Source organism: Leptonychotes weddellii, unplaced genomic scaffold (genome assembly GCF_054177405.1).
Source record: "Leptonychotes weddellii isolate Sample4059 unplaced genomic scaffold, ASM5417740v2 HiC_scaffold_3911, whole genome shotgun sequence".
NCBI lineage: Eukaryota > Metazoa > Chordata > Mammalia > Carnivora > Phocidae > Leptonychotes > Leptonychotes weddellii.
Window position 1 is genome coordinate 1 of NW_027995672.1, and position 12,159 is coordinate 12,159.

Genomic DNA, 12,159 nt, shown 5'->3' on the forward strand with positions numbered 1-12,159 from the left:
TAAGGAGGGCACGTACTGCATGGAGCACTGGGTGTTATACGAAAACAATGGATCGTGGATCACTACATCAAAAACTAATGATGTATTGTATGGTGACTAACATAATATAATAAAATTAAAAACTACAAAAAAAAAGAATCATCAGTATTGAGAATATAAAAAACCCATGAGATATAAACTGCTAAAAAAATAATAATAAATAAATAAATACTAATTATTTTCTCAGGAAAGTTGGGTCGATTTCCACCCATGATGCATCATCACCAGCCACCCTCAGATGGCCAGACCCCTGGGGCTCGTTTCCAGAGGTCTCACCTTGCAGAGGCATTTGCAAAGGCCAAAGGATCAGGTGGAGGCACTGGAGGAGGAGGTCGTGGAAGAGGCCTGATGGGACAGATTATTCCAATCTATGGTTTTGGGATTTTTTTATATATACTGTATATTCTGTTTAAGGTAAGTGGAATCATCTTGATCATATCAATAAAATCTAGTGTCATAATAAAAATCATTGTTGGCATTAAAACTCTTTACAGTTCATAACCTTTATTCAAATCATCTTTAAATCTTGCTTCCTCTTTATGAGATACTTAGGATAACTGTTATCTTGGTTTTACAGGAGAGAAGATCTTAGCTCAGAGCTTAAAGGGTTTGACCTAGAATTCACAACTAGAAATGCAGAATCAGGACTTGAGCCTCGGTCTTCTAGTTGCTAATGCAGTGAGCAATAAAGGTCAAAGAAAGCCCCCTCCCACCCCAGTTGTTTTGTTTTTTTTTGACTGGATGTCTTTGCAAGCTGAAAAGGCCTAAAGATATTTTAAGGAGAACTTTATTATTAGGATTGGCACAGTGATTTCCAAGTAGCCACTGTGAGGCCCAATAATGACCATACCAACACCACTTTGCCCTCCTTTCCCACTCCAGGAGTATGAGGTGCTGGTTTAACATCCACTGCAGTAATTCTGAAACAAAACTGCCAATCCTGGAAGTAAGCCTGATGTCTCCCTGCTCTGGGGAGATGTGGTTTGGGTCCTTTAAAAGCAGACTCCCAATTAAGTTCCACCTCTAGGCAGGCTTCATCAAGCTATGGGCCTAGACACCGTGAAGTGGAGCAGAAGTCACGTTCTGCAACCTTTTTGGAAATCTTAAATATTCACTGTGCCCTTCTAACCAGAGTAAGAAGCAAGTCCTTCTTGCCCAGAAACTCTGCGGGGGTGCTGAGTTGCCTCTGTAAGAACACCTCTGGGGGCTGCACATCCCCTTTGAGATAAGTGTGGGTAAGGCAGATGACCTGGCCTTGTGCCTTGATGGTTTTTTCACTTCTTGGGAATCTTCTTTTTTTTTTTTAAGATTTTATTTATTTGAAAGAGAGAGGGAGAGAGAAAGCAGGAGGAGAGGGAGAAGGAGACTCCCCGCTGAGCAGGGAGCCTGACGCTGGGCTCGATCCCAGGACCCTGAGATCATGACCTGAGCTGAAGGCAGATGCTTAACTGAGCGAGCCACACAGGCGCCTCTCTTGGGAACCTTCTATTGGTTCTTTCTCTCCTTTTTTTTTTTTTTTTGAAATGTTTCTCTGATACTAATATTTGATTTGATTTCTGACTTAATTTTTGTCTCCCAACCTTTTTTCTTTTTTCATTTAATATGAGGTTTTCCATGACTTTGAGGTTCTGAGCTGCTGTTGATGTGCTGTACCTCCTTCAATTCTCAGCTTTCAAAGGGGAAAACTACTGCAGAGGATCGGAAATGCTCTACTGCCGCAGCTGGAAACACCCACAGGAAAATTAGTAAGTGCCCCTTCTCAGTATATGCACAAGTTTTATTGAGTCAGACCGCCCTAATACAGTCAGAGGGACAGTCTGTGGGTAGGTCTTAAAAAGCATTTCTGAAAAATTGCCCCAAGTTAATCTGATGCCATTTTTACCTAAGCTCTGGGAATTCTCAAGTTTCCAAATTGATGTTGGGCTTTTAAGAGAAAGAGAGTTACAAAAAGTACAAAACTGTCCATTTACTTTTTTATATATTAGCAAGTTAATATTTCACATTTGGAGTGGGTTCTCATTTCCAGACCTCAGAATATTTGTAGCAGATACCTTTATTCCATAGAGAGGAAAACTAAGAAAGAGAGATCAAGTCCTTGCCAAAATCAGTTATTAGATCTAGGGACAGGGTTTAACACTTCTGACTCATGAAACATGGTCATCAAATATTTATTGACCAAGTAGAATATTCTGTGCTCTCTGGGGAAATGAGATGTATATGGCATGGCTCTTCCCCCTAATAATTCATACTCTGGGATGAAAAATAACTTGTGCCAAGTTTACTGTCTAGAAGGGGACTTGGGGAAAGCCTTATGGGAAACGACATGGAGCTGGGTCCTGTCCGATGGACGGGATGGCTTGAGGAAGACACAGCCTGACATAGGACGGCTGTGGGAAAGAAGGCCTTGAGGAGTAGGTAGGTTAAGCCATGTTGTTGAAGGCCTTGGAGGCCAAACTGCCTTATCCTGTGGATAATGAAGCCTCATCAGAAGTTTTTAAAAGAGAGACAGCAGCAAAATGGAGTGAGGCTGAGCTGCCGCAGCATCTGCCCTTGGCCATAACTGCTTTTTGGGTTTACTCCAGATTCTCTGTGGAAGTTGATACCCCACTCACAGTCTGCATCCTTTTTAGAAATCTTAGATATTCAAGAAATCCTTTAAAAAACTTCTTGTGTTCTTAATTGAGATAACATCTAACCAACAGTGATGGTAAATGCATCGGTAAAATAATTTAAAAAATGTTTGGACTCTGTCGAAGAATAACAGATTCTGTATCCAGTCACATAATGCATTGAAAACAGAAGTAAATAAAATGAATTCCTAGGATCAGCTGTTTTATAATGTAGCAGTTATATCTGCTTCTTATCCTTCAGTTTTGAATCATGCAGAAAATAAAAATAAGCATTTATGTGGCACAGTCCTCTAGACACTTTGCAGATGTTAGCTGCATGCATAAGAATTTGTTCCAGAAGTATTAAAAGGCCTTTGAAATACTGTATCTTACAGTGGCCTTCTAAATATATCTGGGTAGAAGGGTACTCATGTATGAAACAGAAAAACTGGATTATCTGCGTAATGAAGAGCATTTTGTTTTCCTGCTGCCTTAAAGTTGATTTCTTGTACTAATTGATCTATTTTTTCTGCTCTACTTTTTAGGGTCTTAGTGTTAATGTCAGTAGATCGATGTGATCTCTGTTGACCTTTGTTGAGAATACTGGGGGCCAGGGTTGCACCACTTCACCCCAAATGATGAGGGTAGGAAACCTTGGGCAGGGAGGCTTCAGCCCTCATTCAAGACTTCCCCTATTGAAGAAGCATAGCATTGAAATCATGATCTTCCAGATATGTTTTCAAACTTCAGGTGCAGGTGAACTATTGCTCATTTCAGGGTCTTAACTCCTTTTCTAAAGTACCTTGCAGGCTTAGTACTTTGACCCTCAAGCATCACTGGGACTAGAAAGGATAGGTTTATCTTCATTTCTCCTTGGGTGACTGTGTTGAGGTTTGTTTTGTTTTTTTGCTCCTGGGTATTTTTCTTTAGCTGGTCCTGCTGTATTTCTGTGTGTAGGAGGAGTGATTTGTGCATTACTCCCTAAACATGTATCCTTTAGATCTCAGTGCCCATACCTTGGTACCCCTCGTGTCCTGATTGGACCAGCTGGAGAGACGCGGAGTCTCTTTGAATCTCTGAACCAGCTGGGATGATTGTAGGGTGTCACAGCCAGCCAGTTTTGGACAAGAGCTTTTGGAGTTGTGTATGATGGTTCTTAGATTGATGCTTGTTTTTCAGCCAATTTTGAGCTTGTTCAACTGCAAGAAAAACTGAAGGAGACAGAGGAAGCTATGGAAAAATTAATCAACAGAGTGGGACCTAATGGTGAGAGGTAGGTTTTCACACACCAGGACTCAGACTATTGCCCATTTAGAGAATCCATTCAGAATTTTGCTTTTCCTTGATTTCTGGACCACTTACTTTCATTTTATATAATTATCAACTTATTTGTCATTTACATATTATTTCTCACTAAGCATCCATTTTCATACCATATGCTTTCAAGAGTCTCAGCTTTCAAGAGTTTTTGTTCAGTGTTGTGCACATTATTGTGAGGAGAGGTTCATGAGCAGTTCTGTGGGGTGAAATAACCATGTTCTAATGAAGATGATTTCATAGCTGTCTAATAATCTGGTTTTACTTAAAATTATGCCTTTTTAAATCTGCTTGAGACAAAAAGAAGAGGGCAAGTATAATCAGATCAGGCATTTGTATTTTGTGTTGACTATGCCAGAACAAGATTAGACATGTAAAATGGGTGTCAGGAGTTACAGTGGCCTTTTAGGATGCCCCACAGGGGAGACAGCCCTCCTGCTACAGGGCTCACCGAGGATCTGAAAAGGTAGCTTCAGAAGGTTGATGAAAGTGGGCAAAAAGAAAGAAAATATGGATGTGGGGAGGCCAGGGAGGAAAAGCCAGAATGTGAGATTGAGAACAAAGAGGGATTCAGTCTCCGCTAGGCCTTCTGACAAGGATGGAGGAAGAGCTGGGAGGTGAGTGGCAAAATCCCAAGTGCTAAAAGGTCCCTCCTGTGGCCCTGGGCTCACTGTGGAGTCTTTGCCCCAGGAAACTGCTGCTCCGCCATGGCCTCTTCTGTTTGCCCTCTTGGTGGTGCTAGTGCCTGGTATCCTTTCCTTGGCTCCTTGGCTCCAGCCTTGTGCGTCTATGGCTAGATAAGGCAAGAGTGAACATCCTCAGATTGCAGCTCCTTGGCTTGGCTTTTTCTACAATGTCTACAGTGCTGCTGAAATGACATTTATGAGGCTGAACCTTGCCTATCTGCGCCCAGGAGCCTTGACCTTCTTTTGGTCCAGAAAGCAGAGTGACTATCCAGACTGTTGGCCAGAGTGGTAGAGGAATGTGTACATATTTATACATGAATATATCTCTGTAAGTGTGTAATACAATTTGATACTTGTTGAGCACTTACTAAGAACCAAGCTCTGAGTGAAGTGCTTTATATACATTATCTAATGTAGGTGTTTTTGTAGGAGTGTGACTAAACCAATTTGTACTATACTTTTCTGATCTTTTCTGCCCTTACCCTCTACTACTCACAGTCTGGGTGGGAAACTACCAGCCTTTTATGGACCCTTGTCCCTCAAAAAGTATCTGTACCCTGGTTCTGGTCCATTTGAAGACCCATGCCACACCTAAGGGTCATGAAAACCATAGATGAAAACCTGTGGGCAGGGCCTCCTACCTGGGAGACTAAACCACTGGGCCTTGGAGTAAGAAGCCAGAGAAAGATATTTTCTCACTATTACTGCTGTTCACACTCCCTTAGCTCAAATCCCATAGCTCTACCTTCCCACCTGTATATACCATCTGTGCATTGCCCAAGCCAGCCATGTGGTACTGTGATCCTGACTACTTTCTGTGCTTTGTGCTAGGATTACTTCTCTGTAAGGCAGAGGAGTTGTCCCCACCCTGCAGCTGGAGTTGTGCCATCTCATTGTTTCTGGGGCCACAGGTCCTAGCTCAGAACGTTTACTCCTTTTAAGATGCTAAGGTGTGGACTCCTTGAGAAGCTATTGATTCCAGCCTGCCACATGGCAATGACTGTGTAAGACATTCTCTGTGCAGTACTTCTCAAGAACTAGGGATCGGCTTTCCCTCCACTGCAGAGAGCATAGCTTGTGGCTCCCTTTCCCAAATCTTTCCTCTTCCAGTCCTAAAAAGGTGACCTTCTCCCTGTCACTCCTAATCCAACACCTTTTATCCTTACAGGTAGGCCCTATGAGACTTCACCTCCAACACTGAAAGGCCCTGGTAGCCCCATGTTTTACATTGTTTTCCTTTTTATACTTCTATCCTTTAACCTTAGTCTCTGTGGCATTAGTTCTTCAAGTCTGTGTTTCTGTGATTATTAGAAGAGCCCCAAATACCCTAGTATTTTTCCATCAGATCAAAATTGAACACATTTCCAGGCTCTGGGAGTCTGAGAGGATTTAAGACATAGAAGACATGTTCATTTACAGCCTTCGAAGTCCCTTTATAGAATGTTAATTCCATAATTTTAAGATTTTCTTAAAATTCCAGAAATAGTTTCTGAGACTTCATCTCCATGCTTATGTAAGAATCAAAATATGGGGAAGGTTTTTAATATTATCTAATAAAACTTTCAGACAGCTTTTACCTGTGAGCAATATGTCTATGTATGTGTTTAAGCCTTGTAGAAGGTTGGTATTGTGTCATGTTATGCCTGATATTAAGCACAGTATCCATCCCAAAGACATAAAGACTAAGAAAAGGATCTAGGAATCAGAATTGAGGTGTCCTTATTTCTGTCCTTAAGATCAGCAGCACTTCCTTTCTGGAGCAGCATGTCCGGTTGTAATCCTTCACCTCCTGGAAGCATGACATGACCTGAGGGAGCAGTGAGGGTGCAGCCTGGGGCAGAAAACAGCCGTAGCAGGCATGCTGAGGACGTGTGTGGCCCTGTAGATTTAGGGCATGCATTGCTGGGATATAAACTTAGAGAGGACAGACTTAGTCTGTTTCGTTCACTATGTTCACATAGTAGATATTAAGGAAATTCTTATTGTTGAAAAAGGATAGGTATTCACTTTTGAAATAAGCATTTGTATATGTATTATGGTAGAAGAGGTAATCATGGCATTCTTTGCTAAGGTCTTCTCTTCATTTCCTGTCCTCTATATTCAGGGTCCTACTGAACATGTCTCATAGATGACCTGCCCTTCTTCAGTTAATAAATGTCTTTTGAATGAATGAATGTGCAAAATGAAAATCATCATCTATCCCCAACTGACTCTACTCCACCTTTAATATTCTCCATCTCCTCAAATGGTTCCACCATCTACTTAAAAGCCCAAAGCAGAAATCCAATATTATCCTTGATTTACCTTTTCCTTCACTTCCTATGTCTCTTCGATCATCCTGTCTTGTCATTTCTTCCTAGTTAATAAGTCTGTCATCCTGCAAAAGACTCTAAGCTCTGCTAGGGCAGGGATTATTTGTATTATTCCCAGAGCCTAGCATAGGCCAACAGTAGGCTCTAAAGTGTTAGTTGAAATGGAAGAATGAGTGAGTGAATGAATTTTTTTTTTTGAAATATAGTTGACATACAGTGTTCTATTAGTTTCAGTATACGTTACCTAGTGCTCACCACAATAAGTGTAGTATCTGTGACCATACATTATTAATATTATTGACTATATTCTCTATGTGGTACTTTTCGTCTATGTGGCTTATTTATTTTATAGCTGAAAGTTTGTATCTTTTAATAATTTCCTTTACCTATTTCACCTATTTCCCTCCGCCCCCCACCAGCAACCATCAGTTTGTTCTCTGTATTTGAGTCTGTTTCTGTGTGTGTGTGTGTGGTTTTTTTTTTTTTTTGGTTTCCACATGTAAGTGGTAAGGTATTTTGGTATTTGTCTTTCTCTGACTTATTTCACTTAGCATAACACCCTCTAGGTCCATCCATGTTGTGAATGGCAAGATCTCATTCTTTTTTATGGCTTAGTAATAGCATTCCATTGTGTGTGTGTATATATATATACATATATACATATATATATACACACACACACATATACACACATATATATACATACACACACACACACACACACACACACACATATATATACACCACATCTTCTTTATCCATTCATCCCATTGATGGACACTTGGTTGCTTCCATGTCTTGGCTATTGTAAATACTGCAATAAACACAGGGGTGCATACTTTCTGAATTAGTGTTGCTGTTTTCTTTGGGTAAGTGCCCATAGTGAAATTACTGGATCATATAGTATTTTTTAATTTTTTGAGGAACGTCCATACTGTTTTCCACAGTGGCTGCAACAATTTACATTTCCACCAACAGTGTACAAAGGTTCCTTTTTCTCTGTATCTTTGCCAACACTTGTTATTATCTTTTTGATTCTAGCCATTCTGACAAGTGTGAGGTGGTATCTTATGGTTTTGGTTTGTATTTCCCCGATGATTAATGATGTTGAGCATCTTTTCATGCACCCGTTGGCCATCTGTATGTCAGTATCTGTTCAGGTCCTCTGCCTATTTTTAATTGGATTATTGGCTGGGAAGGCAGTTTGGTGTTGAGTTGTAAAAGTTCTTTATATATTTTGGATATTAACCCCTTATCAGAACTATCGTTTGTAAATATCTTCTCCCATTCAGTAGGTTGCCTTTTCATTTTGTTGATGATTTCCTTCACTGTGCAAAAACTCTTTATTTCAGTGTAGTCCTAATAATTTATTTTTACTTTTGTTTTCCTTGCCTGAGGAGACATATCTAGAAGAATGTCACTTAGGCTGATATAAAAGTGATTACTTCCTATGTTTTCTTGTAGGAGTTTATGGTTTCAGGTCTCACATTTAGGCCTTTAATCCATCTTGAGTTTATTTTTGTGTATGATGTAAGAAAATGGTCCAGTTGTATTCTTTTCATGTAGCTGTCCAGTTTTCCCAATACCATTTATTGAGAAGACTGTCTTTTCTCCATTGTATATTCTTGCCTCCTTTGTTGTAGAGTAATTGACCATGTAGGTGTGGGTTTATTTCTGAGCTCTCTATCCTGTTCCATTGATCTATGTCTATTTTTATGCCAGTACCTTATTGTACCAAAGTGGATAACTACAACTTGGTAGTTTATCTTGAAATCTGGGATTGTGCTACCTACTGCTGTGTTCTTCCTTCTCAAGATTGCTTTGGCTCTTTGGGGTGTTCTGTGGTTCCATACAGATTTTAGTATTTGCTGTAGTTCTGTGAAAAATGCTATTGGTGTCTTGATGGACATTGCATTGAATCTATGATAGCTTTGGGTAGTATGGACATCTTAATATTCTTCCAGTCCATGAACATGGTATATCTTTCCACTTGTTTGTGTTGTCTTCAATTTCTTTCATTGGTGTCTTACAGTTTTCAGAGTATAGGTCTTTTACCTTGTTCTGTGAAAGGGAGGCATATGCAAAATGATCTCCAAAGGCCTGAGGAACCATAAGATGGAAGAAAAAGGCTGAAGAATCCAGTTTTCCAACAAGTGGTTTATTTTTTTATTTTTTATTTTTTTCAACAAGTGGTTTATTAAAGGGACTTATGAGCAGAAGTGTGTTGTGGGTGGCTGCAAGACAAGTAGATCTGCACAACCCCACCTACCATAAGTCCTGCTTTTATAGCCTTAGAGACTGGGGAGTATATATGCTGGGAGACCTGGGAGGAAATGTTTCAGCATCACAGTCCTCTCTCCAGAGAATATCAAGGACCTTATACCTCAAGGGAGTACCTAAGGGTGTCATCAAACAAAGAGTATGTGTGGTGGGGGAGTGCTATACTGAAGAAGGCTTCAGGTCACAGAGTGGTCATCATGGTGGATTTGTGCAAGATGGTATTCGTCTTGTTCACACACACTTCCTTGGTTACATTTATTCCTAGGTATTCTTTTTGGTGCAATTGTCAATGGGATTGTTTTAATTTTTCTTTCTGCTACTTCATTATTAGTATGTAGAAATGCAGGTTTCTATAAAATAGATTTCTGTATATTTGGTATCCTGCAGCTTTACTGAATTAATTTATCAGGTGTAGTAACTTTTTGGTAGAGTCTCTAGGGTTTTCCATATATAGTATCCTGTCATCTGCAAATAGTGACAGTTTTGTTCCTTACCAGTCTGGATGCCTTTTATTTATTTTTTGTCTGACTGCTGAGGCTAAGACTTCCAGTACTGTGTTGAACAAAGGGGCAAGAGTGAACATCCTTGTCTTGTTCCTGATTTTAGAGGAAAAGCTTCCAGTTTTTCACTATTGAGTATGATGTTCGCTGTGGGTTCATCGTATAGCCTTTATTATATTGAGGTATGTTCCCTCTAACCTCACTGTTGAGACTTTATAATGAATAGATGTTGAATTTTGTCAAATGTTTTTTCCTGCATCTATTGAGATGATCATATGAATTTTATTCTTTGTTTTGTTAATGTGATTTGTCATGTTTTTGTGGATATTGAGCCATCCTTGCATCCTGGAATAAATCACACTTGATCATAGTAAATGATCCTTTTAGCATATGGTTGGATTCGATTTGTTAATATTTTGTTGAGGATTTTTGCATCTTTGCTCATCAGGGATACTGCCCTGAGACCTTTACTTTTGACATAGGTCAGGACTATCTCATGTGGTAGCTCATGTGATTTTCTTTTCTCTAATTTTGCCTTTCTTCAATTCACTGTCTCTTCCAAACAAATGGATTGTTTTTTGTTTTGTTGTTTTTGTTTTAACGCTTTAACAGGTCCCCGTTGCTTTTGGTAAAGTATAGAATCTTTAACTTGGCTTACATGGTCTTGGGTGACATGGCCCTACATACCTTTGTTGCTTTATCTTTCTCCATCATTCTCTCTCTGTGCTCCAGGCACACTGACTACTTGCTTTTCCTCTAAAATACCCATCTGCTTTTGCTTCTAGGACTTTGCAGATACTTTTTTCCTTTATTGACTGTCTCCCCGACCCCCATCCCACACGCCCTTATTTTAATTCTTTCTTATAGGTCTTAACTTAGACATCATTTTCTCTTAGCATCTGACCCTGAACCTCAAACTCGGTTAGGTGTTCTCTGATGGGCTCCCATGCCACCTCGGTTGGCTGAATATTGTAAGCATCCTATTACTTTCTGATCTTCTGTTAACTTTTCTGTGCTCCCTAATGCCCTGTACTCTTCTTGAAGATAGGAAATTCTCATTGTTCAAACTTGTATTCCTGATGCTGGTGCACTGACAATGTCCGTACATATTGAAAGAATGAATGAGGTAGATCTAAAGAAAGTACTTCAAATAAAGCAGGCTGTTTTAGCAATAATAAGAATATCTTCTCTGGCACCTAGTTTGATTTACTCTTTGCAGCCCTATGTGGTTGTCAGTGGCAACTATTATTTTCTCTCTAAGGAACTGTATCTCCGAGCAAGTGTACTCCAGGGATGGCATTAGTTTTCTGTGGCCGCTGTAACGAATGACCACAAACAAAATGCCTTAAAACAACAGTTATTATCTTCACAGATCTGTTAGATGTCCTGCACTGGACTAAAATCAAGGTGGCAAGATTGCATTCCCTTCTGGAGGCTCTGGGGGAAAATCCATTTCCTTGCCTTTTTCAGGTTTTAGAAGCTACCCGCATTCCTTGGCTCAGTGGACCCTCTCCTCCATCTTCAAGGCCAGCAACAGTGGGTTGCGACCTTCTTACATCCTATTACTCTGACCTCTTCTTCCTCTCTCTTCCATCTTTAAGGACCCTTACAATTACATGCACCCTCACAGATAATCCAGGATAATGTCTGTTTTAGGGCCAGCTGATCTGCAAGCTTAAATCTATCTACAACTGTAAGTCCCCTTATATATAAAGTAATATCATTATAGGTTCCAAGGATTAGGATGTGAACTTCTTTGGGGAGTGGGAAAGGGAACATGATTCTGTCTACCACAGAAGCTCTATGGAAAAGGAGGAATTTGAATAAGCCTTACATTATGAAAGGATCTCCGCTTGCACAATTTGGTGGTGGGGGGGGGACATTTCAGAGGGAGAGGGTAGTAGCATAAGCAGCAAACAAGGTTAGAAAGTCAAGGCATGTTTTTGGAACAGTAGGTAGTCCTGAGTAACTGGAGTAGAGCATATCAGGGCTGGGGTAAATGGGTAGGGAGATAAGGGAAGAAAAAACTAGAAAAGTAAACTGGGCCCAGACTGGAAGGCTGTGAATGGTAGGCTGAGAAGTTTGAAATTCATTGTCTTTATAGTGGGATGTCTCTAAAGGCTTTTGAGGAGAAATGTCGTGATCTGCTGTACTTTAGAAAAGTAACTCTTCTAGTGACAGGTAGAATGGCTGCATGCTAGAAGGTTATAGAAAAAGTTCCAGGGAAAGGTAATAAATAGGTCAGTGAGAGTGGAAATGAGGGTCCAAATCAAGGGGACTTGACAGAAGGGAGAAGAAAAATCGCAGGCTGTTGGGTGCCTGGGTGGCTCAGCTGGTTAAGTGTTTCCCTCTGGCCTTCCCGTCCACTTGTGCTCTTTCTCATTCATTCAATCTCTCTCAAATCTTTTTTTTTTTT

The 12,159-nt window shown here is 40.2% G+C and overlaps 1 protein-coding gene across 1 annotated transcript; it reads left to right on the forward strand.

Annotated features, from left to right (window-relative positions):
- Positions 1-214: 214 nt before the first annotated feature.
- Positions 215-3,956, forward strand: LOC102726817 (protein RIC-3). Its single transcript, XM_081810831.1, has 3 exons — positions 215-453; positions 1,709-1,784; positions 3,828-3,956. Exons 1-3 carry the CDS (start codon positions 250-252, stop codon positions 3,923-3,925), a joined length of 378 nt encoding a protein of 125 aa, XP_081666957.1. The 5' UTR covers positions 215-249; the 3' UTR covers positions 3,926-3,956.
- The last annotated feature ends 8,203 nt before the right edge of the window (positions 3,957-12,159 follow it).

What these genes read in the sequence shown, in the direction of transcription:
- LOC102726817 (XM_081810831.1), top strand. Translation starts at nt 250, where the DNA reads ATGATGCATCATCACCAGCCACCCTCAGATGGCCAGACCCCTGGGGCT. An exon ending in TACTGTATATTCTGTTTAAG is followed by an intron (nt 454 to 1,708) that starts GTAAGTGGAATC and finishes TTCAATTCTCAG; the next exon opens with CTTTCAAAGGGGAAAACTAC. An exon ending in AAACACCCACAGGAAAATTA is followed by an intron (nt 1,785 to 3,827) that starts GTAAGTGCCCCT and finishes CTTGTTTTTCAG; the next exon opens with CCAATTTTGAGCTTGTTCAA.